Below are 23,540 nucleotides of genomic sequence, written 5' to 3'. Positions count from 1 at the left end.
GCGTGGAAGCATCGAGAAACGAAGGGTTTAGGCAGCCATTACTTCTCTGGTTATTTCTCGATACATTCAACCATGAAGTAGGACAGCATCGTATGGACAACCCCAGGTGGATGGTGTTCGTTCAGGTTGCAAGCGAAGAGTCATCCTTGCCATGGAGCTGTGCATTGCCGTGCTGCTTGGCAGTCGTGCATGGGAGGAAACAGCCAATCGCACCACCGGGCCCTGCCAAAGATCCCGGTGCTCGCGCCAAACCCCATCAGGCAATCAGAAGTACAAAGCACTTCCGCCCAGCAAAGGTGCCTCAGGCGTACCTGCCTGCTGTCACTTGCACGCCTCAAAGCTACACCTCTGCTCACCCGCCGTAGCCTCTTGACGACGTGCCGTTGAGACAATGTCTCTCCCTTATATAGCCATGCCGCGCTTTAGCTTCTTTAGCTCGCTGTCCCGTTCGCGGGCTCCGAGGTTGTGCCCACCAGTTCGAGAATGGTGTTCGTCCGTATCTGTTGACCTACCTTGGCATCATCACTTCCACATCTCCTCGTCCAACCTCGCCTCTTGTCGTCAACCCGCCGACAACAACTTGTGTTGCCACCGCTCGACTAGACCTGAGCCCACGGAGTGACGAATTATATGTGTTCGTTGACAATCGCTTGCTTCATCCAACTGTCTTCCTCTACACTACGCCTGGCCGTTCGGCCTTGCTGCTGGTGCCATGGCGCTCCAGTATATCCCGTCCTGCCCGGTCGGGGTTGACGACTCATTTGGACCGTGGGCCGGCCCGGTGTGTCGCGGCGGTTTCGACTTCACTCTATTTTTCGAGGACACCATCTTGACGATACCCTTGTATTGCCTCTTTTTGCTCGCGCTTCCAGTCCGTGTCTTTCAGCTGGCGCGAACCGATGTCAAGGTCGTTCCTAGTCTTCACAAGAGAGTCAAGCTTGTAAGCCACATTCCTCCTCCATGGATCAAGACGTGAGAAAAGTAGTCGCTGACAGGCTTGCTTGCAACGACCAGGCCGCCGCCGCAGCACTCGCGTTTGTCAATGGCTATCTCCTCATTCTCTGGGCGACCCTGCCCGTCGACTCCCCGATACATACGTCCGCCAGCGTTCCTGCTGCCGTCCTCGCCCTCGTCGCGTCACTCGGCTTCGTCGGGCTCTCACTGCTCGAGCACGAAAGAGCCCTTCGTCCATCATTTGTGCTGACATCATCTCTCGGGCTCTCTGTTCTGCTCGATATGGCTCGAGTTCGCACGATATGGCTCATCACAGAGAACGCCGGCAGTACCACGACCATTCCTGCAATATATTCGCTTAGCTTCGGCCTCCGGGTTTTCATGGCCGTGGTTGAGACTATCGAGAAGCACAAGATCATCGTCCCGGAGAAGCACACACCCACCGTGGAGGACAAGACCAGTTCCTTGAGCCGCAGCGTCTTCTGGTGGTTGATGCCTCTCCTCCGACTCGGATATGGCAGGGAGATTGGTCTTGATGATATGTATGTCCTTGAGGAGGACTTGATGCCGGAACCACTGAGCGAGCAACTTGCAGAGGCCTGGGAGAAAGGTACGTCGCCGGACTGTTATAATTCGTTGAAGCTACAGAAGCTCCTGCCACTGTTCTGGCATGGATTCTTGACCTTTGGAAATATGAATCATCTACTAAACCGCTGCATAGTACCAAACAAGAAAGCTCCGATGGCTCTGTTTTCCACATGGCTCAAGACGTTCATTCGGCCCGTGTTGAGCCCCGTGCTCTTCAAGCTCATGAACTCGGCCTTTTCTTATTCCCAGCCTTTCCTCGTCACTGCCGGTATCAACCTTGCTGCTTATCCACAGACACAGCCGTATAACAACTACGGGTACGGTCTTATTGGCGCTTATTTTCTTGTATATGTTGGCCTAGCAGTAAGTGCATGCAGAATCCAATGAACGCGACGAATGATCTCACACAGTCCAGGTCACCAACGGGCAATACGAGTGGCGACTCTACCGCTGCGCCGCCAAGATGAAAGGCAGCATCATCGGTGTCATCTACCAGAAGGCGTTACGATTGGACGTTCAGTCCTCCGGCACTAGCCACGAGGCTGCTGTGACCTTGATCAGCACAGACTCTCATACCATTTTGCATGCCTTGATCCAATTACATGAGATCTGGGCTGGCCTTTTTGAGATTGTCATTGGTGTCTACTTGCTGTCCCGTCAGTTGGGAGTGGCCTGTGTTATGCCTGTCGCCGTGACTTTTGGTATGGTACCCTCCCCCATCTTTGGATGTTCTGCAAGTCCGATTTCCACTTTACTCACGTCAACAAATGTTCACAGCTTGTCTAATCCTGACCGGGTCATTGGCCATGCCAACGGGTAAAGCTCAAGCAGCATGGATCTTGGCCTCGCAAGAGCGTGTCACCACCACCGCAAAGACCCTTGGCAGCATAAAGTCACTACGGATATCAGGCTTGAACGAGCGGGCTTTCCAGGTCATTCGACAACTGCGAAATGACGAACTTTCCATCTCCCAAACATGCCGTATTCTGCTTGCGGCATACCTTGTTCTTCGTACGTTTTGCGCTGGCTTGTTAAACTTTTGACAGCTTAACTGACCATGCGTTGATAGTGGTTTATGTGCCACTCTGGGGCCCAGCCCTTACTTTCGCCGTCTACGCCGCGACTGGATCGAACGGGGGTACGCTCACGATTACCACGGCGTTTACGGCCGTCTCTTTATTTTCCCTGGTCAGCAGGCCGCTTGTGATCATGATCTTTGCCATTCCGACCTTCGCGGGCGGGATCGCCTCATTCGGACGGATCCAGGACTTCTTGAATCGCGAGGAGCGACATGACGCTCGTACACACGAGACTTTGAACGAAAAGGGACACTTACGCTCGAAACCATCCATAGTTAGCGTTGCAAGCCGCCGGACTGCTGTTAGCCGCAGGAGCAATGGCAGTCGCAAGAGCGCCGTCGAAACCCACGAACAGATCATGCTGGAGCCATTGACCTTCCAGCATGAGCAGAGAGATACGATCGTTTCTATACAGGGTCATTGTCGTTGGGCCGAGGACGAGAAGCCAGTCATCGATATCCCCGACCGCCTAGATTTCCAGCGGAATGCATTAACCGTCATTTTAGGACCCGTTGGATGTGGCAAATCGACAATGCTCAAGGCGATCTTGGGGGAGCTATCATTGTTCAAGGGCGAGGTCCGTACAAGCTACACAGGCGTTGCGTACTGTGGGCAGTCGCCGTGGTTGCCGAATGAGACTGTCAGGGAGATTATTACTGGTAGTGACGACGGACCAGAGGGCTTTGATGCCGCAAGATACGACGAGGTCGTTTCGGCTTGTGCTCTCAGGCCAGACTTCCAGATGTGGCCGCAGGGCGAGTTCACGGTGGTTGGCACCAAGGGAATTGCCATGAGTGGTGGACAGAAGCATCGCATTGTAAGTCATCTGCGTTTTGTCCGATTGCCCCTGGGCGATATGGAAGTGGCTTAACCAGGATCGTGAATTTGAGCTAATCCGCATGCAGGCTTTGGCACGAGCGCTGTACTCTCGTGAAGAGTTCTTTGTGCTGGATGATGTGTTTAGTGGACTCGACATGACAACCGCCGATACGGTCTTTCACAAAGTCTTTGGCAAGGAGGGGCTGCTTCGGTCAAGCCACAGGACGGCTGTTCTGGCTAGCTCTGATGGTGAGTTGAGTCAAATTCCTTACTCGTCTTAAAAGTTCTGGTCAACGGCTAATGGTTTATTGCTAGTTCGCCGCATGCGCCATGTCGATCAAGTCGTGATTCTAAACAGCAAAGGTCAAGTCGAAGCGAAAGGCCCTCCCGAGATCTTCTACAAGACCAAGGGCGTGTCCGAGCTTCTCGGTCTTGCTGGCAAGACCTCCGCGGGAAGTTCCACCGAGGGTGACAGCTCGGAGAGAAAAATGTTGACGGGGCCCCAGAAACAGAGCGAGCCAGTTGTGCTGCCTGGTGCGGAACCGGAGCTGTACGACAAGCTCAAGGACCGCCGGTTCGGTGACTCCGCCATGTACGCTTTCTACGCCCGCGGTATCGGCTGGGTCACGATCTTGACCTTTGTGATGGCTATGGCTGCGTATGCTGCTTTGGGCACGTTTCCGAGTAAGTTATCTCATAAGTTGCCAGATATCGGTTTGAGTGTGATAGAAGCTGAAGTCGGTGAAAACAGGCATCTGGCTGAAGTGGTGGGGAGAGTCGAACATCCTTCATCCGAACCAGGATACTGGCAAGTGGCTGGGCGTGTATATTGCACTGACTGTTGGTGCCTCTCTGGCAATTATCCTTGGCGCATGGTAAGTCAGAACGAGATGCCTAAGTGGTGGAGGCATCGAGTCCTCTCTTGTGCTGACCCTTTTGCAGGCAACTCCTGATTGTCGTGATCAACAAATCAGGCGTCTACTTTCATGATATTCTGCTCAATACTACATCAAGGTATGTCTGCAGGTCACGCTGTCAGGGGCATGACACCAACGGAACGTTGACTCAAATATAATAGGGCACCAATGTCCTTCTTCACCAAGGTCGACAGTGGTGTCACCGTCAACCGCTTTAGCCAGGATCTCCAGCTCATTGATATGGAGCTTCCCATGACCGGATTTTCCGTTGCTACAGGTGAGGTTCCCCACATTGACTCTGTCTTCACCTGTGTGTCTACTGACTGTTTCTGACACTCCCAAGGTCTGGCATTTGCCATCGCGGAGCTCGTCCTCATTGCCGTCTCTACGAAGTACCTCGCAGCCTGCCTTCCCATCGTATGCATTCTCTGCTACGGCGTCGGCCACTTTTATCTCCGCACGTCTCGCCAGGTCCGTCTCCTTGACATTGAGTATCGTGCGCCGCTGGCCTCGCAGCTTCTCAGGACGCTCGACGGCCTCGAGACAATCCGTGCCTATCGATGGGAAGACAAGTACGAGGTCAAGAACATGGCGTTCCTCAACGACTCACAGCGTCCGTACTACATGCTCATGTGCCTGCAGCGCTGGCTCGTCTTCTCTGTCAACTTGGTTGTCGCAATGATCGCGCTCGTGCTCATTGTTGTGGTCACGACTTTGCGCGAGCAGATCGGTGCCGGATATATGGGTGTCGCGCTCAGTAATGTGCTCGCATTCAGCAGCACTATCGAGGCGGCGGTCATCTCGTGGACGATGCTCGAAGTTTGCCTCGGAGCGGTGTCGAGAGTGCGGCTCTTCCAGGACGAGACCGAGTCGGAGGAAGCGACAGCCAATGAGAGTGTGGTACTGAAGAAACCTGATGATGAGCACTGGCCAAGAGAGGGCAAGGTTGTGATTCGGGATCTGACGGCCGCATACAAGTGAGCTGCCGGAATTCTGTTCCATGTGCCACGACATACTGACCATCATTCACTCACAGCTCGAGCGGTGTTGTCCTTGACCACGTCTCTTTCACGATCGAGGCCGGTCAAAGGGTTGCCATCTGCGGACGAACAGGAAGGTATGTATCAATCACTATCTCCTTCGGGTCCTCGCGAAGAATGAGAGCGTAGCTGACCATAAATCTCTCACAGTGGCAAGAGCTCCTTGACAATGTGTCTGCTGCGCATGCTGGACGCAAAGCACGGCAGCATCACCATCGATGGCGTCAACATTGCCAACGTCCCACACGACCACGTGCGCAAGGCTCTCGCCGCGGTGCCCCAAGATGCGTACATCTTTGGCGGCACCGTTCGTCTCAATGTCGACCCAGACAACGTGGCTGCCTCCGACGAGGAAATCATCGAAGTGTTGCGCAAGGTCCGGCTTTGGGGAAAGCTCCAAACCCGAGGCGGACTGGATGGCGTGATCGGTGACGACTCGGGCTTGTCTCAGGGCGAGACGCAACTGTTGGTTTTCGCGAGAGCGATGTTGAGGCGAAGCAGGATCTTGATTCTCGATGAGTTCACGAGCAGGTTCGTTCCCCCAGCTACATCACGTCGTCCCATGTACTTTGAACAGCAAGATGCTAACTCCTGGCCCACAACCTCCAGCCTCAATGATGAGTCAAGCAGCATAGTCTACGACGTCTTGCGTGAGTGGTTTCAAGGATGGACCATCATTGCGATTGCCCACGAGCTCGAGTCGGTTCTCGATTTTGACCGGATCGCGGTCCTCGATAAGGGCCAGCTGCTCGAGTACGACGAGCCGGGGGTGCTGCTTCAGACGCCTGGATCTGCGTTCCGGGCGCTGTATGAGGGCGGCGGCGGCGGCGGTGGCGAGACTGGAGAGAAGGTAGAGGATGTCTACTTTGGCGAGTCAGGGGAAGAGACTGGTTCGGCGAGTGAGAAGAATGCTTCTACTTAGAGTCAGAAGAACGACGATCTAGAAGGAGTCTAATGCCACGAAGTGGTCGGAACGGAAGAGGAATATGGCAGGAAAGGGCTAACGCAACTCATGTTTTGTAGAAGTATATAATTCCACTCCGTCTTGTACAATTCTAAGTTACTTCGTTCAATTTTATCCCTTTAGTGGCCTATGATAGTTATGATACGAGGGCGAATGTTCGAGAGCCACATTTGGGCTGGAGTTCAACCAGTTCCCGACAGTGTTGTGTGATTCCTTCAGTTCTCAAAAGCGCAACTGCTAGATGTTGCGAGAAATATTTCTTTTCTCTGTTTTATTCCTCAACTGGTAGAATTGATTCTCTCGGTCAATTCCATCAGAAGTTCTGTGCATGGAAGGCGCATGCTTTCGTACAAAGTCGAGCCTCATGCATTATTTGATCTCCATATCGCAAAACTGACAGGCGAAACCCTGATGAGATACCTAATGGGAGAGGGCGCTCCAAATACGTTTTTGGCAGATACGAGGTAACGTAATCCACGGGTGAGCGGGTCACACGGGTGAACGGGTCACCTTCCAGTGACTCGTACAACAATATGTAAGACAATTCAACCACAACGCCTGAAATCAATTAAAACTATTCGGAATCCTCTTCTTCAGAGGTAGATACAACTTTCTGATACGTACGAGTATTATAACCGGGCTCGCCGTAGACGCCATATCGCCGCGTGCGCGTTTCGGGCCTCATCGTACGCCCACTATTCTAACTCGTTTCCGCTACTAACTGCTACGTCGTATCGATTTAAGCCTTCAAATCCTTTGCTTGATCAATAGTAAGGGACCCTCTTTTCTATAGCTGCTTTCTTTTCGTACGACGACGGCGGCTAAGGCGGTCGTTCACATCTCGAAGTTCGGCGAGGTCGTAGCGTATAAGGGTCTGCTCATATACTATTATCGCGATCCCTTTATTAAGCTGCTTAAGGCTTGCGATTATGGATAACGGTGAGCTATTCTAGTGTTATACGATGCGATTTTTAATATACTCCGTCTGCGATTCGGCCTTAATCGGGTTATTCGGCGTCTTTGAGACCCAGGGGGGTGGTAGTCCGGCAGAACCTAGTAGTGTTGGCGTACGAAGCTTTATATCTAGCTGCGAAATTACATAGTCCGGGTCGTACGGTACTAGGCCTGTCGCTCTAAAGCCTGCCTGGATGTTTGATTTGGTTATTGCAGCGTTGTACGCCTTATAAAAGGCTGGGAGGAAGTCCTCCTTTGAAACGTGGGTTACGTACGCCCGCATTAGACCTTCGATTTCTTTACCGTACGCCCGTTTTAGAGGTCCAAAACACCTAACATCGAGAGGCTGGAACTTATGCGACGAATAAGCAGGTATATAGAGGGTAACAATATTCTATTCCTTGTAGTAGAGCTCGAAATCGACGGAATGGTGGCTCTCGTAGCCGTCGAGGATAAGGAGGCGGTAGGTACCCTTCGTACGACTCTTTATATGGAAATCGAAGTGTTTTACCTATTCTAGGCCTCTCTCGTTCGTCGTCTAACCGTTTTCTAAAAGCGCGATTACCTAGTTAGCCGGTAGAGGGCTATTCGCGGTCTAGGAGTTAAGGTGGACCTTCCCGGCGAAGATAATGTACGGCGGGATTAAATAGCCGTACGACACGATACCTTAGATTACTGTAACCCATTCCTGATTACCTTGTTATACGGCTCTTAGCCTCCCGCGTTGATCGGATGTCGTAACGACAGTTTCAGCGGAGATTTTACCTATCGCGAAGCCCGTTTCGTCGAAGTTGTAGATGTTGTTATCGTGGATCCCGTATTTCGCGATTATATTTCGTACGAGCTTAAACTACGTACGATACGCGTCCGGATCCTCGTAAAGGACCCTCTAATAATCGATTCTTCGATTAAAATACGTACGGAGCTTAGGTCGTCGTCGTACGAAGGTTGAGTGTCACGATCCTGCCTCCGGGGTCAACCGTCTGGCAGGGCGCTGGGGTTGCTGTTCTGCAAGATAGGTAAAGCCTGTACAATAACAACTAACACTCTGCTGTCGTTCTCTCTCTGGGTTGTCGTTCGTGTCTCTTGGAAGAGATACCAGTCTCGGCAATTGAGTGACTAGTTCAAGTGTGGGTGAAACTGATACTTAGATTGATCGCTGAAGTACAAAGGTAATGACTGTCTATCTAGGAGATCCTTCTGGCTCTATATATCCCTTTGTCCTTCATCGTGCCCGTCGTCCTGCGACACCGTTGGGTCGCATGCCGACAGTTTGTTGTCGCAAGACCGACGGATGATGGTCGCCGTGCGACCGTTCGTCGTCGGCTGCTGACGTAAGGTGGGTGCTTACATAATGTGTTCCCCGCCAGCCTTCGCTGGTCCGCCCTTGTCCCTGGCCTGATCCTGCGGCCTTGTTTGTGCTGGGCTTGTTTGTTACCTCAGCCCCAAGCAGTTCCCCTGTTGGTCGGGTCGTCACATTGAGGCCCAGTTCGTTCTAACGCGTAGCGCGTCGCGTATACGGAGGAGTCGATCCGCCATTTCTCAAATACCACTTAACCGCGGTGGAAACGAACGCGAATCTAGGTCGAGTACGTATCGTACGATACTCTCCTCTTCGTATAAGGTTAATTTCTAGCAGGGTAGTCGGGTGTCGTGTTTCGCAGCTCGGCCGTGGTATCGTTACTGGAGTGTCGTACGAGATACATTATAGATCTGCGCAGCCTTTCGTACGCTTAATTTTGGGTCGGATTGGAGCGCATTTAACGCTAGAACCAAATCACTTTCAATTGATTGTCGTCCCATAATTAGAGGTGGAGAAAAAGGAGAAGGAAGTGAACCTCAATTAAATTGCAGTAAAGTGACCCGTTCACCCGTGTGACCCGCTCACCCGTGGATTACGTTACTCGAATGAATAGCTTGTAATTATGAATACTAGGACAGCCGCATCACAACGTCCGTGCGTATTGTTACCGCTCTGGGCCGAGTTCATCTCTGGCAGCCATAGTGGTCGACTTTTGATCCCGCTTTGACAATGAACCAACGAACACGTGCAGGGATTGTAGAAGACCCCTGGGCGGGGGCACTAAGAGTGGGGACTTCCTGTCGGCGGCGAGTGGGACCCAATGGGGCGCTTTACTCCACTTTGGGGCTTATCGGGTGACCTTATCGGCCTTTGCGCGCGCCGCAGCCGGGTGAAGCCGACTTTTTTTTTTGGGAACCCGCCAGCCAAAGCCAGCAGTCTAGGACTTTTTGTTTTTTTCTTAGTGAGAGGCGATATCTTTTCTCCTCCCCCACAATCGCTCTTTGAACACTCTGCTGCTGGATCATTTCATTGTCCCTGGCCTCATTCAATATTCTTGGGGACAGCCAGTCAGCCAAACTAGAGAGACAACCGGGCTTCCCGAGGCAACACCCGCCCGTCCCAGCCACCATGTCGAAGCGCACGCTCGAGGACGTCGAGGACGTCGACGTCAGCAACGACGCCTCGCTGTCGCGCAAGAAGTCCAAGAAGGAGAAGAAGGAGAAGAAGAAGGCTGCTGCTGCTGCTGCGGGCCTGCCCACGCCTGCCGACACCGAGAACGCCACGCCCGTGACGACAGACGGGGAGGTGGCCGAGGAGAAGAAGAGCAAGAAGAGCAAGAAGGAGAAGAAGGAGAAGAAGCGCAAGGCCGAGGCCGAGGCCAATGCGGAAGAGACAGTCACTGCGGAACCCGCGGCGGTGGAGGAGAAGGACGGCGGTGATGATGCTATGGCGATAGACACGGAGGAGCCCAAGAAGAAGAGCAAGAAGGACAAGAAAGACAAGAAGCGCAAGGCGGCGGCCGAGACGACAACGGCTACGGGAACAGAGGCCACAACCGATGACAACAGCACATCAACCACCCCGGCGACCACAAAGTACGAGCAGTCGTCGAGCCTGAGCGCGCTGCCGCAGTCCGAGATCGACGCCTTCCTCAGCAAGCACGAGATTGTCATTACCGACCCGCTGTCGCCCAACGCCAGCACGCTGCGGCCAATCACCGAGTTCTCGCACCTGCCCACATCGACGCTCATGTCCAAGAAGCCCTTCAAGTCGTTCAAGTCGCCGACGCCAATTCAGGCCGCCTCGTGGCCGTTTGGCCTCTCCGGCCGCGACATTGTCGGCGTGGCCGAGACGGGCTCCGGCAAGACGCTCGGCTTCGGCGTGCCCCTGATCAACGCGGTCCTCGGCATGCCCAAGCAGGAGCGGCCCGGGTTCAACTCGAGGATCCGCGCCGTCGTCGTGTCCCCGACGCGCGAGCTGGCCATGCAGACGAGCGAGCAGCTCACGACGCTGGGCGCCCTAGTGGGTCTCAAGACGGTCTGCGTCTACGGCGGCGCGTCCAAGGACGACCAGCGCACGCAGCTGCGCCGGGCGGACGTCATTGTCGCGACCCCAGGCCGCCTCAAGGACTTCATCGAGGAGGGCACCGCCAAGCTCGAGGGCGCGCAGTTTGTCGTGCTCGACGAGGCGGACCGCATGCTGGACAAGGGATTCGAGGACGACATCAAGCGCATCCTGTCGTGCGCCCCCGCCAAGGAGAGCCGCCAGACGCTCATGTACACGGCGACGTGGCCGCAGTCGGTGCAGGCGCTGGCCTCGACCTTCATGGTGAGCCCCGTCAAGATCCAGATTGGCGGCAACGCGAGCGGCGACCTGCAAGCCAACACGCGCATCGAGCAGCGCGTCGAGGTGGTCGACCCTAGGTCCAAAGAGCAGCGCCTGCTGCAGCTGCTCAAGGCGGAGCCGCGCAACGAGCGCGTCCTCGTTTTCTGCCTGTACAAGAAGGAGGCCACGCGCGTCGAGCAGTTCCTCCAGCAGCGCGGGCTCAAGGTCGGCGGCATCCACGGCGACCTGCGCCAGGAGCAGCGCACCCGCAGCCTCGAGGCGTTCAAGAAGGGAGAGACGCCCGTGCTCGTCGCGACCGATGTCGCCGCTCGCGGGCTGGATATCCCAGAGGTCAAGCTCGTCATCAACTGCACTGTAGGTTTTCTTTTTTCTTTCTTTCTTCTCGATATATCTCCTCTCCTGTTTGTTTCACTCCTGTGCCATCACACCACTCCTCCATCATGGAGATGAACTTGTCGAAAGAGAAAGAAAAAGGAGGGGTTCGGGACCTAGAAACAAAGGGCTAACACATTTCAAAAACAGTTCCCCCTCACAATCGAGGACTACGTCCACCGCATCGGCCGCACGGGCCGCGCAGGCAAGACGGGCCGCGCCATCACCCTCTTCACCGAGCACGACAAGTCGCACTCGGGCGAGCTCATCAACATCCTGAAAGCCGCGGGCCAGCCCGTCCCCGACGACCTCATGAAGTTTGGCACGACGGTCAAGAAGAAGTCGCACGGCACGTACGGTGCCTTCTTCAAGGACGTCGACATGACAAAGAAGGGGACCAAGATTACTTTTGACTAAAAAAGAGAGAGAGAGAGAGAGAGAGAGAGGGCGGCGAGGAGGAGGCGGCGGCGAAGGGAGCCGCGTGGAGGGGTTTGTGTGTGCATAGGGAGATTTGTATATAAAAGGGGGCGTTGCAGAGAGGGATTAGAGAGACTTTGGCCTGTTGTTGGACGACCTGGCTGTCTCTATCATGGTACACTTTGAGCGCATAAAAGCCCGAGAGAGAGATATGCTTGCTTGCTTGCTTATTTGCCTGCTAAATCACAAGACCATCAAAAACAAGATCCAGAATTGGCTTTCTCGCAACATTGAGATGTGTGTGCGGGAGTGTGCAGCTGAAAGGAGCTGAGGATGATCTCAGCTGGTCGTTGCGGACACAAGAATTGCCAGTCTTGAATTGAGCTTCACCAAGACCGCTCTGAGCGGCGCCGCGAGACCCATATCGGTCAGATCTGGTATGTACATCTTTGCTCTTGTATGTGCACCACATTGCCTCCTTTTCGGCTTCTATCGCCTACCACGCAACGATTGATAGGCTTGAAGCAGATACTCACGCTCTGTGAATGCTCTACGGGGGAAAAGCTATGTCAGCCAATTCTGTCCAGCGTCGTCTTCAGAAGACCTTTCAGCATCGCACGGTGTAACTTACAAAGTCGCAACGTAGGGCACCGCGGCAGCGCCGACAACTACCAGGTCCTTGAAGACGTGGGAAGAAGGTGCTCCCAAAACAATGCCAGCCTTGGTGAGGATGGACCACAGTACAGCAGCACCAGCGACATGCAAAGCCATGCCTTTCGGCAATGTGCCCTGCCAATCAAATGTGACATCGTTGGCTCGAAAGTATCTGGAGATGAAGGCCGTGCTCCAGATCACACGACAGAGCATGTTGATGCCGTTGGCGCAGACGAGACCTGTTGCACCGAGTTGCAACACTCGGAGTGACACGAAGCCCGCCACACCAAAGGCGATGCTGAATGCTCCCATCCAGATGCTTTGCCTGTGCACCTCGCTCTTGGTGGCGACAGACGAGACAAAGGCCTCCGTGATGCCATTCACGGCTAGCAGTGGTATGTACAGGCAGTACACGGCGAGCACTTTTCCAGCCCCGCTCGAAGACCAGCGACTGCCCGCGATGATCTGCACCAGAATTGGTGCAGCAAAGGGGCCAATTGTGGTCACGATGATGCTGAGCAGGGCATAGAATTTCATCAGAGCCTGGAGGTCGATGCGGGCCTTCTCGACGGACTGCTTTTCTGGCTTGACCTTTGCATCACTGGTCGACAACAACTTGCTGAAGTAGTTGCGGCTGCTCTCCTCGATGGGTTGGAAGACAAGACGTGCCAGCAGAGAACCATAATTGTTGGCAAGCGCGTAGACGCCCTGTGATTGGGGGGACGAGAATATGGAGACGAGAAAGGTGTCGCCTTGCGTGAGCAGGTGTTTGACAAGGGACTGCGCCACCAGGCTGGACGCCAGCTGCAGAGTAGGCTTGTAGAAATAGCCTAGTGCGTATTTGTCCGTCGGAGAAGGAGGAGCATGGCGATCTTCCTTCTCCTTGCCTGCCTTTTCTTGCAGCCCGCCAGACTTGACTGGCGTTCTTGGCAACAATGAGAAGCCCTCTGCAGACGCCAGACGGGTTCCGTACCAGGTGTATACGCCAAGTAAACCGACTCCGTATGCGAGTTGTCCAATGGCAAACGGCAGGACACCAAGCTCAAGGCCGGCCGGCCAAGCCCAATTGGCTGCCGCGAACGTCGACAGACATCGTAGAAAGGTCGCTATTGACTCGGCGGCTGCGCGGGGCCCAAAACGAAGACGGTGCTGGAGTGCCACAAAGGCGGGCTCTGACAGCAGCTCAATGACGGCAGCGAAGCCGTAGATGTAGAGGGAGGTGTCGAGATATGGCGTCGAGGCGGTGGCCTGGTCGACGGCAGACAGGTAGGCCCAGCCGAGGCCGACAGAGGTCACCAGGCCGAGGAGGAGGGAGATGTGGGCAATGTTGACGACGGCCTGGCTGCCACGAGCCGTGCTCTTTGGTACATCATCTTTGGTGGAGTTGGAGTCGTCAGTGGTCTGGCGCTGGAGGGCGACGCGTAGGCTCTCGCGGGCAAAGAAGAGGACCGAGAGGTAGTAGACCTCGAGCTGGGTGGCGACGCCGAGCAGCTGTGCGGTGAGGAAGCGCAGGAGCAGCTGGTTGGCGAGAAAGGTGACGGCGCGGGAGAGGATCTGGAGGAGGATGAGCAGCGAGGCACCGCGCACCGCAGCAGCCTGCGCCGGCGCCGGCGGCTCAGCAGGGGGAGCAGCCATGGGACGGAGAGGACGCGTCGGGATGCGTGCGTGTGCTTCCAGGTCGAGCTCAGAGAGCTACGTTGGTGGCAATTGGGGAATGTGGTGCAGCACGCACTCAGAGCTTGACCTCCAGGGCTGGCCTGGCCTGGTGACCCCACCAGACCCCACTTGCAGCCGAGCCAGCTTGGGTGGGGAAGGCGCGACCATGGGCTGCTGTGGGCACCTGTGGGGCTTGGAGCTGACGTGGATCCCCGGCTTCTCAGTGGCCGCCAAGGGTGGGAAGCACCTCTTGGCCATGCTTGTCGGGACGACAAACGTCTGCCCATGATGCCTTCACCAAACTCGCCCGTCCTCTCTCGCTCCACGCTGCGGGGGTGGAGCCACCAGATTGGACCTCCATCTCCTACCATCGTACGCCCTATTCCCCCGCGGCCCTTTGTCATCATTTCCCCGTTCCTGTCCGCCGTCCAAGGACCTCCAGCTCTGCTCTTCAAAGCAGCGTATCGCCACTAGACAATGGGACTGACAGAGTCCGTCCCCAGGGCCAGTATTTGTCACCCTTGGGCGAAAAGGTGCACCTCCGTCCTGAGGGGATCTGCCGCCCTCGCCACGGTACTGGATCTAGGCTCTTAGGCTCAGATTGGATGTGTCATGCCACCACGAACTCTCTGCAACCTTAGTCTGCATTCCAGCACGGCACCTGCCGAGCAGGCGAACGACAGGAGCGTCGTTGCCACAGCCCTCGAGACAAGCTGGGACGCCTCAGAGACCGCATCTGGCCTCGCCGGAGAAGCCGGCCTTTGTTTTGACGAATGATTACGCGCTCTCAGACCACACCGACAGCAGCACACCGTGGGCCCTGGTTTCCCAGGAGCATGCCCCCTGCCCCGAGTCTGTGGAGCGCCCCCGTCTCCCCGCAAACTCATCCCCAGGCCCGAAAAGCGCAACACCACCCACCGCCACGTTGACGCCTTGCCCTTCATTTGGCCGAAGAACCACCTTCAGGGGCCTCGTCCGTCGGATCCGTCCTGGGAGCTAACAACAGCCACAGAGTTCGGCCCTGCCATCTGTCTGGTTACCAATGAGTCGGTCAGGGTGAATTGCCGTCAGCCGTGAATGGGATGCTGGGCCAGAGCCGAACAATGGCTTTTCGTCGATCGATTGTGCAGGCACAGGCAGGCTGGATGGCCGGCAAGCAACCGAGAATGCAAGCAGAGTATGTTGAGACAAGTCGATGACGCATCCAGCGCGCTGTGGGCACTCAGCTGGCTCGGCTTGACCTTCCAGACAAGCATTCCCCATTCCATTCCTCAGGCCCGCGAGGACCCATTGCACCAGCAGGAGGACATGGCATGCCACGACATGGCACTGCACTTTCGATGCCGTCGGGGAGCCAACCGATACCTAGCTCCTGATCAACAGAGACTCGCTCGCTGGACTGGCAGTGATTTACTTGGTGGCGTCTCTATGCAGGACCTTTGCTCCCGACGGCGCCGTTTCGACAGGTTAGCGCTGTAGCGGAGCGCCGAGGCGAGACTGGCGAGCTGGGACAGCGGCGGGAAGTGCCCTATGCCATGATGAATGCCTGCAGGCGCGCGGCGTGCTTGGCCACAGCATCCTCCTGGGCAGACAGCTCAGCTGGGAACTCTGTTCTCCAAGGTTCTGCGGCGGGGACCCTTGCTGGCACAGCATCGAAGCTCGTCCTCTCTGTCTCCGCACCTGCTGCCCCACGCCACTCACCAGGGAGCCCGCCTCATTGGACAAGCCACGGGGACACCACCAATGCTTAGCACCCGGCACTTGCTGGTCCATGATATCATACCTAATCACCAACCCCCGTCGGCCTGCTCCAGAGTCCCAGCCCAGCTGCTCATCTGCCCTGCCTGCCCATCCACGCACTGCGTCGTATGGAGCCGGGCGCGCCTTTCTGCGTCCCAAGGATGTGACATTCCAGAGGGTATGGGTTGCCCGACGATTCGAAAGGTGTGGATGCAGGCGTCTTTGCAGTCCGAGGACGCAGAGCAAATCATGCGAGCTGGGCCAAGCCCGTCCTAGCAAAGTCCCATCTCAAATGGTCTCGTGCCCATCGCCGTGAACTCTGCTGATCGAGACAGGCCATGCGATGCGGGCCAGCCATGCCGTGGTGGGCTCGAGCGCTAGCGCGACAGTGCGTGTCATCTCCCTCGCAACCATAATCGGCCCGTCCGCGAGAATCCTCGGTCCTCCTATCTCAGCCTGCAGAAGTCGAAAAGCGGATATCGCCAGGTCTTTGAGCCTATGGCGTCCCTCGAGGATCCTCGACCTGCATGATCTCGCCCCGTAGTTGGCTGATGGTCCAGGCTTACCGACAGCCTAGCTCAGGAGCTCCACGCAAGTCTCAGTCCATTTGGGACCCCAGGCTCTGCACCATTAGATCCCCCGCAAGCTCGCCAGGTTTGAATGCGGAGCCCCAGCCTGGACAAGAAGAAAATGGGGGAAATGGAGAGGGGAAAGAAGGTTTTGCATACTCCGCACCATGACCCCTGGCACGGGACCAGTAGCTGTGCCCATGGTAGTGGCGGTTGCTTGCCTCGTTCCTCGGAGCTCCCTTGATCTCTCGTGTGCATATAAGGTCTCAAATGTCCCCTGCCACATTGCAGTCTTGTCCCTACTGTCCCAACCGCTCACGATCTCTGGGCAGCTCACCAGAGACAGGAACAACGCAAATCCCTGAGATCTTCAGAGCCTGACCAGCACGATACAATCGCCCAACATGTCCGGGGTCCGGAAGTTGTCGTTGAGCAAGCCTGAGGGCGTCGAGGGCAAGGCTTGGCCTGCCATTGTCATCGGCTTCTTCGTGGCATTTGGAGGTGTACTCTTTGGGTAAAGATCCTACACTGTCCCTTAGTAACAAGTGTCTTTATGTGGCTAACACACCAAATAGCTATGATACTGGCACGATCTCCGGTATCCTGGCCATGCCGTACTGGATGACTCTGTTCTCCACTGGCTACGTCAATCCCGCTGGGCAGCTTGATGTCTCGCCGTCCCAGACGTCCGCGGTCGTTTCGATTCTCTCTGCGGGAACATTCTTTGGTGCCCTCGGCTCCGGTTTCGTAGCCGATGCCATTGGCCGTAAAAAGGCTCTCATGTCTTCCACCATTGTCTTCACCTTCGGTGTCATTCTTCAGACTGCGGCCACAGCTCTACCCCTGTTCCTTGCTGGACGCTTCTTCGCAGGTGCCGGAGTTGGTCTCCTGTCAGCCCAGAGTGAGTAAACACTGATCGAATAGTTCATCCGTCATCTCATGTACTGATCACTGTCCAGTCCCCCTGTACCAAAGTGAGACTGCCCCGAAGTGGATCCGCGGTGCCATCGTGGGAGCATATCAGCTTGCCATCACTATCGGCCTGCTTCTTGCGGCTATTGTTGATTGGGCCACAAAGGACCGCAACGACACGGGCTCATACCGCATCCCCATTGCGGTCCAGTTCGCCTGGGCCATCATCCTCTTCACTGGCATGATATTCCTCCCCGAAACACCCCGCTACCTCATCAAGAGGAATCGCCCGGAAAAGGCTGCTCAAGCGCTGTCCAAGCTCCGTCGCCTTTCAGCTGACCACCCATCTATTCGGGCCGAGCTTGCTGAGGTCCAGGCCAACCACGACTATGAGATGAGCTTGGGCAAGGCGAGCGTTCTTGATTGCTTCCGTCCACCGATCCTTAAAAGACAGTTGACCGGTATGGGATTGCAGGCATTGCAGCAACTGACTGGTAAGTCGCCTCCCAACCGGTGCGATCGCGCGACGAGGTGATTCTGACTAGGCCCTTTTTTTTTCAGGTATCAATTTCATCTTCTACTACGGAACTCAATACTTCAAGAACTCGGGCATCCAGGACGCGTTCACCATTCAGATGATTACCTCCTGCATCAATGTCGTGTCTACGCTCCCTGGTCTATATGCCGTCGAGAAGCTTGGCCGTCGGCCCTTGCTCTTCTGGGGTGCCATCGGCATGTGCATCAGTCAGTTCCTGGTCGGCATGCTCGGCACGTTGACGACTGGCCAAGACGCTGCGGGTAACATCATCGTCTACAATGTGGCCGCTCAGAAGGCCGGCATCGCCTTTGTCTGCATCTACATCTTCTTCTTCGCTTCGACCTGGGGTCCTCTTGCCTGGGTCGTCACTGGCGAGATCTTCCCCCTCAAGACTCGTGCTACCTCGCTTGGTATCACCACTGCCACCAACGTAAGCAAGACCCTCTTTCCAGCGCATTCCGACTTTGTGACAGGTTCGCTAACCAACATGTGTCATTCTCATAGTGGCTGCTCAACTGGGCTATCGCTTACGCTACGCCTTACCTGGTCAACTACGGTCCTGGTGTGTACGCGAACTTGCAGTCCAAGATCTTCTTCATCTGGTTCGCCTGCTGCTTCCTCTGCATTTCATTCGTCTACTTCTTCATCTACGAGACCAAGGGCCTGTCCCTCGAGCAGGTCGACGAACTGTACGCCGAGGTTTCCCAGGCCCGCAAGTCCAAGCACTGGAGACCCACGAAGACATTCGTCCAGCGGCAGAGCGTATCCGGCCCAGGTGTTCTTGGTAACAAGGATGGCGGTTCTCCTGTCGGGGAGAAGGACGAGGATGTCAGCCACCACGACGACGTTGGCCGTGCCGAGGCTGGTGGCTTGCACAGCAACAGGGAGGTCAACTAGATGGTGAATGGTCCATGACTAGTTACTTTCTTGTGAGAGGGTGCAGGTCGTCTCATTTAAGTCGGACGTGTCGAAGCCAAAGCATCGGGCCGTAGTCGGAGAGCTTGTCGACGTCGTACGACGGATTCTCCAGCAGTCTGAGCTCGGTACAAGGATAATCCGTTGTGTAAATGGTGATAACCACCTTGCCTCGTTGGCCACCATGGTCTCGAGAGACAAAGGAACATCTGGTCGCTGCTTCTTACATAGTTGGCTCCTCTTCCTTCAAGAGGTCTTGATAAAAATCATCGCCTCACTAATAATGACCATAATTGTTGCCTATCATCACTGATCTCATTCCCCTACCGCTGACCACCAACGAGTGACGTTTCCACACTTTGCTCCTCGCTTTTCGCAAACATGTCACGGTGATGCTCCCCCAAGCCCCATGGGTCCGCCCTTTCGAATCCTGCAGAGTGACGTGGATACATCGTCATTCGGCGCTATAGTCATAGACAATGGGCCGGAAACGGTGTGCGTGTGTGCGTGTGTGAGTCTACACGAGTCCCAGGAGCAGATAATACACATGTTCTCTGTTTCCGTGTCCGAGTGCGGAGGAGTGTGCAGGTAGGAACGGAGCCTCCCTGGCTGCGAAGCAGTCACATGCCACCTTTGTCCTTTTTTTTTCTTTCTTTCTATCTCTGAGTCTGCTGCGTTCCTTTGTCATCACCCTGCCCCGCTGTCCAGCTTCGTTCATCCGTGATCATTTATTTTGGTTCCGAGAGGGGCAGTCAGTCGCGAATGTAGCACCTGAAAGTGACGTGTGGGCTTGGACATCACCGCCGCGAATGGAGAAGGGCCGGGGGGTTGGGAGTGACAAGCTGTTCGGTCTTGTCCCTGTCCTGTCATGCCTGTGTTGACACTGGGCTAATCTTGCCTCTCGTCTCTAAACTACGTACTTATCTCGGCCTCAGCCTCGGGGCGCCTTTTTTTTTTCAGAGGGAGTTCTGCCTTTTAACTTTGCCTGGGCTCATGGAGCACGTCTGTCTGTCGTATCTGGGTTCGTCCATATCGCATGGGAAATCCGGAGACAGCGCCGCCCCTTGTTGGGCAAATGGACGACCTCAGGGTTGGAGCCCCAACCCGTGTGCCCAACGAGGTGCGTGCCTGAAAGACAAGCACATGCATCTCCTACACGGAACCCAGCGAGCTATCAAGAATCCGGCGGAACTCAGCCTTAAGGGGAAAAAAGAGTCTCTCGAGGCTGCTGAAGGCGGCACAGGAGAGCAAATGGCCCTGAGCCCTTCGTGATGCTGCTGCTCAGGTGAAGACTTGCGATGATCGCAACAAGTGGGACGAAAGGCTGCTTCTAATTCAATGACAGTTGCAAAGATGAAGGCTACGGAGAGAACATTGAACTTTGTTCATCTACAAAGAGAACACGAGCGGGCTATGTACATAGACCAAGTAGTCGTCTTCCAGCTTGGGCGGCGAAACCCACGATGTTCGTCAGTACCTGAGAGCAGACGTCCTTGACGAACCCCTCTCGGTCATGGTCAAGGAGACCCAAGTGTGTAAGTCGTAGAAGAGACGTGTACATTGATGACATGGTGCCGATATTGATGACTCAAGGCTTGGTTGGTGGTACTCGTCGACCTGAGAGGACAGAAGAGTCGAGGCGCGTACACCGACGACACAGACGACACAGTGTCTCCCACCAAAGGTGCAGGTTCTCGCTCTGGCCTGGCAAGCATGACTAACTATCGCAAAGGCAGAGTGACGCACACTCTCCTTCCATCTCTCGCCAGCTTACATGGATTGGAAGCAAGCAGAAAGCTCCACAGGCATTAGCTTTTCAACGAGAAACCATATCCCAGCAGATGACCAGGAACTCGGCACACCTGGCGTATGTAGACATGGTTTGAACGTGCCATATTTCCCCCGCCACTGACTCTTGAACGTAATCATGCGTAGCGCTGTGCATGACATCCCCAGCGCGCGCATATCACAAAGAAAAAAAAAAAACGTCACTCCCAGCCGAGTCATGCCCGAATAGTTAGTACCAATGCGCTATGATGTCCCACTATCGATTTTATCGGACCACAGACGTACGTGCACCACGCACGCACGCATCAGATGGGGAGGGGTTGTTTCCAAGGCATGTGTGCCATTCTTCGTCTCAAGCGCACAGTCCGTTCGCGCATGCCCGGGCGAGGTTGCTTCTGAAACCGGAGCCGTTGGAGCACGGCGGTCACTGATTGGCTGGCTGGGGATGGGCCAGGGATGTGGCAGATCTGCCCTCCCTTTCTGTGTGTGTGTGAAGTTTGCATATATGCATGCATGGCAGCAGGATGAGATGATTTCAAGGTTTGACCCTGTTGATGCGTCGTGGTACACGGGTAGTATAATACCCATATCACCTGAGTCGTCTTTATGGTGCATAGAATGGAGAACGGGACACAGAGACACTTTACCGTGATGGCCAGGTATCAGGAGTCTTCTGTATACCACGTTTGATCAGAGTGCTCTCTGGTGAGAAGGGGAGTGGTACCCAGCGGTGCCTCACGAGGCCCTGCAGGCCATGCTAGTTCGGGATTTGAGAATTGATGAAATGTCGTTATCCCTGGAGTTGCCCCTTTCAGTTCAACTGGTTCAAGGTGGTCGAACAACTGGGTCTGCCGGGGTGACACAATGAGAGCCTCCTGTCACGACTCTGGGCACACGGGCGCGGGGGACTGACTGCCTCAGAGCACGCGTGCCAGTCACGTATTACGATGCACATCATGCGGAACCCGGCGCGTGTCGATGTGGCAGAAGCCAAGCAGAGCTTGCTGTTTCGCGAACAATCCGTCGACTGGTGGACCTCGCGCCTTGCGCCTGATGACGAGCGACACCCACATCATTGTGGTCCGAAAAAAAGAGGAGGGAGATGATCCAATGGAAGACGCCACATGGAAGCCTCGGAGACGGGCGATGGAGCGCGCGCGAGCTTCCAAGGCGACAAACAGGGTGGGACAAACCCCTGACTAGAGACGGGTTGGACCAGGGTGGCCAATGGCTGGCCGCCGAGGAAAAGGGGTAAAATTGACGTGAGCAGGGGTCAACCCTGGCGGGGGGGAAACCCCTGAAAATGTGCAGAAGCTCTCTTTGACTCCTCTTCGTCGGAAGGCGCTGCTCGAAAGAGTCAGGTGTGCCCAGCGCGATCTTCCAGGCACGGGAAGGCGTCTAATGAGGAGAGAGTCAATGTATTCTCTCCCACCGTCGTGGTCGTGGGTCCGGAGTGTCGAGCTGCATGCCACACTCGATAATGCTAGCAAGGCGAGAAGGCCTCCGCGACAGGCAGTGACGCTTTGTACCCTGGCCTGGATATCCTTTGGACTAGTGCCATGCATACACCCTGAAAGCTGGCCAGTTCCAGAAGCCCGAGCACACTACAGCCTGCTCATTAAGAGTCGTGGTATGCTGAAAGAAGACCGGATGGGCATAAGATCCGGCTCGGATCGACATGGAAATGGACTGAAGAGTGCATGCCGCGCTTTGGAGACAGACATGACGTTGCAAGGGCAGACATAGCATCCTGGCAATCTATTGAGCATTGCTGCAAGTCAGACTGAGTGGCCATCTGCAAGTCAGTAATCCGACGAGTCCTTGGGCAACAATCCGCCAAGCGAGCTGCCAGGGGTCTGTGGCTCCGCATTTTGGAACACCCACGGGATGCCACTTTGCGAGCAGACAGTGACATCTCGGCGGCAGAAGCTCGATTGGCTCATACTCCGAGAATGATGCCAGTCTTCTCGGCGAGGGACGAAAGTGTGGCCCTGGATAGAACAGACGATCTGTATTTACCGGATTTGCGCGATGTCCTTGCTGTGTCCGTGTACAACGACGCTCTCTGTACGGCCGGCCCCTATGCCTGGCGCACCCCGCCCTTTGCTGCTTGCTATCCAGGGTTGAGAGGGCACACCCCTGGCTGCGGTGGCTTGAAGTTGAGTGTCCGTAGTAGGCTGATCCCAGGGAAACCTTGAAGACCCCGAGGAAGAATCCGTTTGTGCGGTAGATCGGGTGCTGGTGGACAGCGCTGGTCACTGGCGGTTGATCGATCTGCCTCTGCCAAAAAAAAAGACTGTTGCTCGCGGAGGCACGACTCCCCCAACTCCTCCATCACCACCCGGCCACAACACGGCGCCGTCTCGCCACGAGGAGGAAGCAACGCCAGCCCGCCAGCCAGCCAGCCTGCGAAACCCAATTGACCCACCCGCCGCGCGGCGCTGGGCTCCCAAGCACCGTCGAAGCGCTCAGTCTGGCTCAGGTCTAGCCTTGCCGCCGCCAGTGCCGAAGCTGGCAATCTGCAAAGGAATTGACAACCAGTTGCTGGCCGACGCTTTGCGATTGCAGCAGCAGAGACGGACGAAACGCCAGGTATTTGAGCTTGCCGCGAGCTGAGGCGACCTGCCCACGCACTCGGCACGCCTGCACGGGTCGCGGCCGAGCTGCTTCAGGTTGATTGCGTGCCTTGGGTGCTTTCCGTGCTGACTAGTCGGGTGCTGAAGCGCGCCACCGCGAGGCTTGCGGGTGCAAGCTAGCGGTCTAGCTTGACCTCGAGGGAGCTACAGCCCAGCCGTGCAGGACGACGGCGCCAGGCCGGCAAGATTGGCATTGGGACGGATCCGGGAAAGGAGGCATCTGAGGCGTCTCGGTCGGCTGCCGTTAAGCGGCCGTTGGGGGCCAGAGAGACACACAGACAGTCGCAGTGAGTCGAGCAAAGGGCAGGCATAATCAATAATGGACCGGAGCGGCAGTGGTGCATCGCCGGATGCGCCTGCACACCCGGGCGACGCACTG

General features: G+C 55.7%; 4 protein-coding genes across 4 annotated transcripts; 3 read left to right on the top strand and 1 right to left on the bottom strand.

Moving 5' to 3' along the window:
• Positions 1 to 712: 712 nt before the first annotated feature.
• B0I36DRAFT_288238 (ABC transporter) lies at positions 713 to 6,755 on the top strand (the record flags this gene model as incomplete). The annotated part of the gene is made up of 15 exons (XM_046151641.1): positions 713 to 940; positions 1,015 to 1,564; positions 1,676 to 1,905; positions 1,958 to 2,243; positions 2,320 to 2,553; positions 2,612 to 3,438; positions 3,527 to 3,689; positions 3,756 to 4,124; positions 4,192 to 4,315; positions 4,383 to 4,454; positions 4,519 to 4,634; positions 4,701 to 5,334; positions 5,394 to 5,474; positions 5,548 to 5,928; positions 6,007 to 6,755. 15 exons carry the CDS (start codon positions 713 to 715, stop codon positions 6,317 to 6,319), a joined length of 4,608 nt encoding a protein of 1,535 aa, XP_046012353.1. The 3' UTR covers positions 6,320 to 6,755.
• A 2,812-nt stretch (positions 6,756 to 9,567) lies between these two features.
• B0I36DRAFT_322218 (P-loop containing nucleoside triphosphate hydrolase protein) lies at positions 9,568 to 12,027 on the top strand. The gene is made up of 2 exons (XM_046153824.1): positions 9,568 to 11,318; positions 11,487 to 12,027. Exons 1-2 carry the CDS (start codon positions 9,747 to 9,749, stop codon positions 11,751 to 11,753), a joined length of 1,839 nt encoding a protein of 612 aa, XP_046012352.1. The 5' UTR covers positions 9,568 to 9,746; the 3' UTR covers positions 11,754 to 12,027.
• B0I36DRAFT_322217 (Rft protein-domain-containing protein) lies at positions 12,028 to 14,074 on the bottom strand. Its single transcript, XM_046153823.1, has 2 exons — positions 12,385 to 14,074; positions 12,028 to 12,303 (listed from the first exon to the last, which is right to left on the bottom strand). Exons 1-2 carry the CDS (start codon positions 14,040 to 14,042, stop codon positions 12,243 to 12,245), a joined length of 1,719 nt encoding a protein of 572 aa, XP_046012351.1. The 5' UTR covers positions 14,043 to 14,074; the 3' UTR covers positions 12,028 to 12,242.
• A 2,581-nt stretch (positions 14,075 to 16,655) lies between these two features.
• On the top strand, positions 16,656 to 19,043 carry B0I36DRAFT_288227 (high-affinity glucose transporter RGT2). Its single transcript, XM_046151640.1, has 5 exons — positions 16,656 to 16,886; positions 16,948 to 17,273; positions 17,332 to 17,778; positions 17,846 to 18,252; positions 18,327 to 19,043. Exons 1-5 carry the CDS (start codon positions 16,777 to 16,779, stop codon positions 18,717 to 18,719), a joined length of 1,683 nt encoding a protein of 560 aa, XP_046012350.1. The 5' UTR covers positions 16,656 to 16,776; the 3' UTR covers positions 18,720 to 19,043.
• Positions 19,044 to 23,540: the final 4,497 nt, after the last annotated feature.

The sequence above is a fragment of the Microdochium trichocladiopsis genome (assembly GCF_020744255.1).
Source record: "Microdochium trichocladiopsis strain MPI-CAGE-CH-0230 chromosome Unknown B0I36scaffold_5, whole genome shotgun sequence".
In the NCBI taxonomy this organism is placed as follows: domain Eukaryota; kingdom Fungi; phylum Ascomycota; class Sordariomycetes; order Xylariales; family Microdochiaceae; genus Microdochium; species Microdochium trichocladiopsis.
The sequence above is the reverse complement of the archived record's forward strand: the minus strand, read 5'-3'. Positions and strand labels throughout refer to the sequence as shown.

Bases quoted from the DNA above. Each gene is read 5' to 3' on its own strand.
- B0I36DRAFT_322218 (XM_046153824.1), top strand. From the start codon at position 9,747: ATGTCGAAGCGCACGCTCGAGGACGTCGAGGACGTCGACGTCAGCAAC. The intron at 11,319-11,486 runs GTAGGTTTTCTT...TTTCAAAAACAG, and splicing joins AGCTCGTCATCAACTGCACT to TTCCCCCTCACAATCGAGGA.
- B0I36DRAFT_322217 (XM_046153823.1), bottom strand. From the start codon at position 14,042: ATGGCTGCTCCCCCTGCTGAGCCGCCGGCGCCGGCGCAGGCTGCTGCG. The intron at 12,304-12,384 runs GTAAGTTACACC...TTTCCCCCGTAG, and splicing joins GTGCCCTACGTTGCGACTTT to AGCATTCACAGAGCGTGAGT.
- B0I36DRAFT_288227 (XM_046151640.1), top strand. From the start codon at position 16,777: ATGTCCGGGGTCCGGAAGTTGTCGTTGAGCAAGCCTGAGGGCGTCGAG. The intron at 16,887-16,947 runs GTAAAGATCCTA...CACACCAAATAG, and splicing joins TTTGGAGGTGTACTCTTTGG to CTATGATACTGGCACGATCT. The intron at 18,253-18,326 runs GTAAGCAAGACC...TCATTCTCATAG, and splicing joins GTATCACCACTGCCACCAAC to TGGCTGCTCAACTGGGCTAT.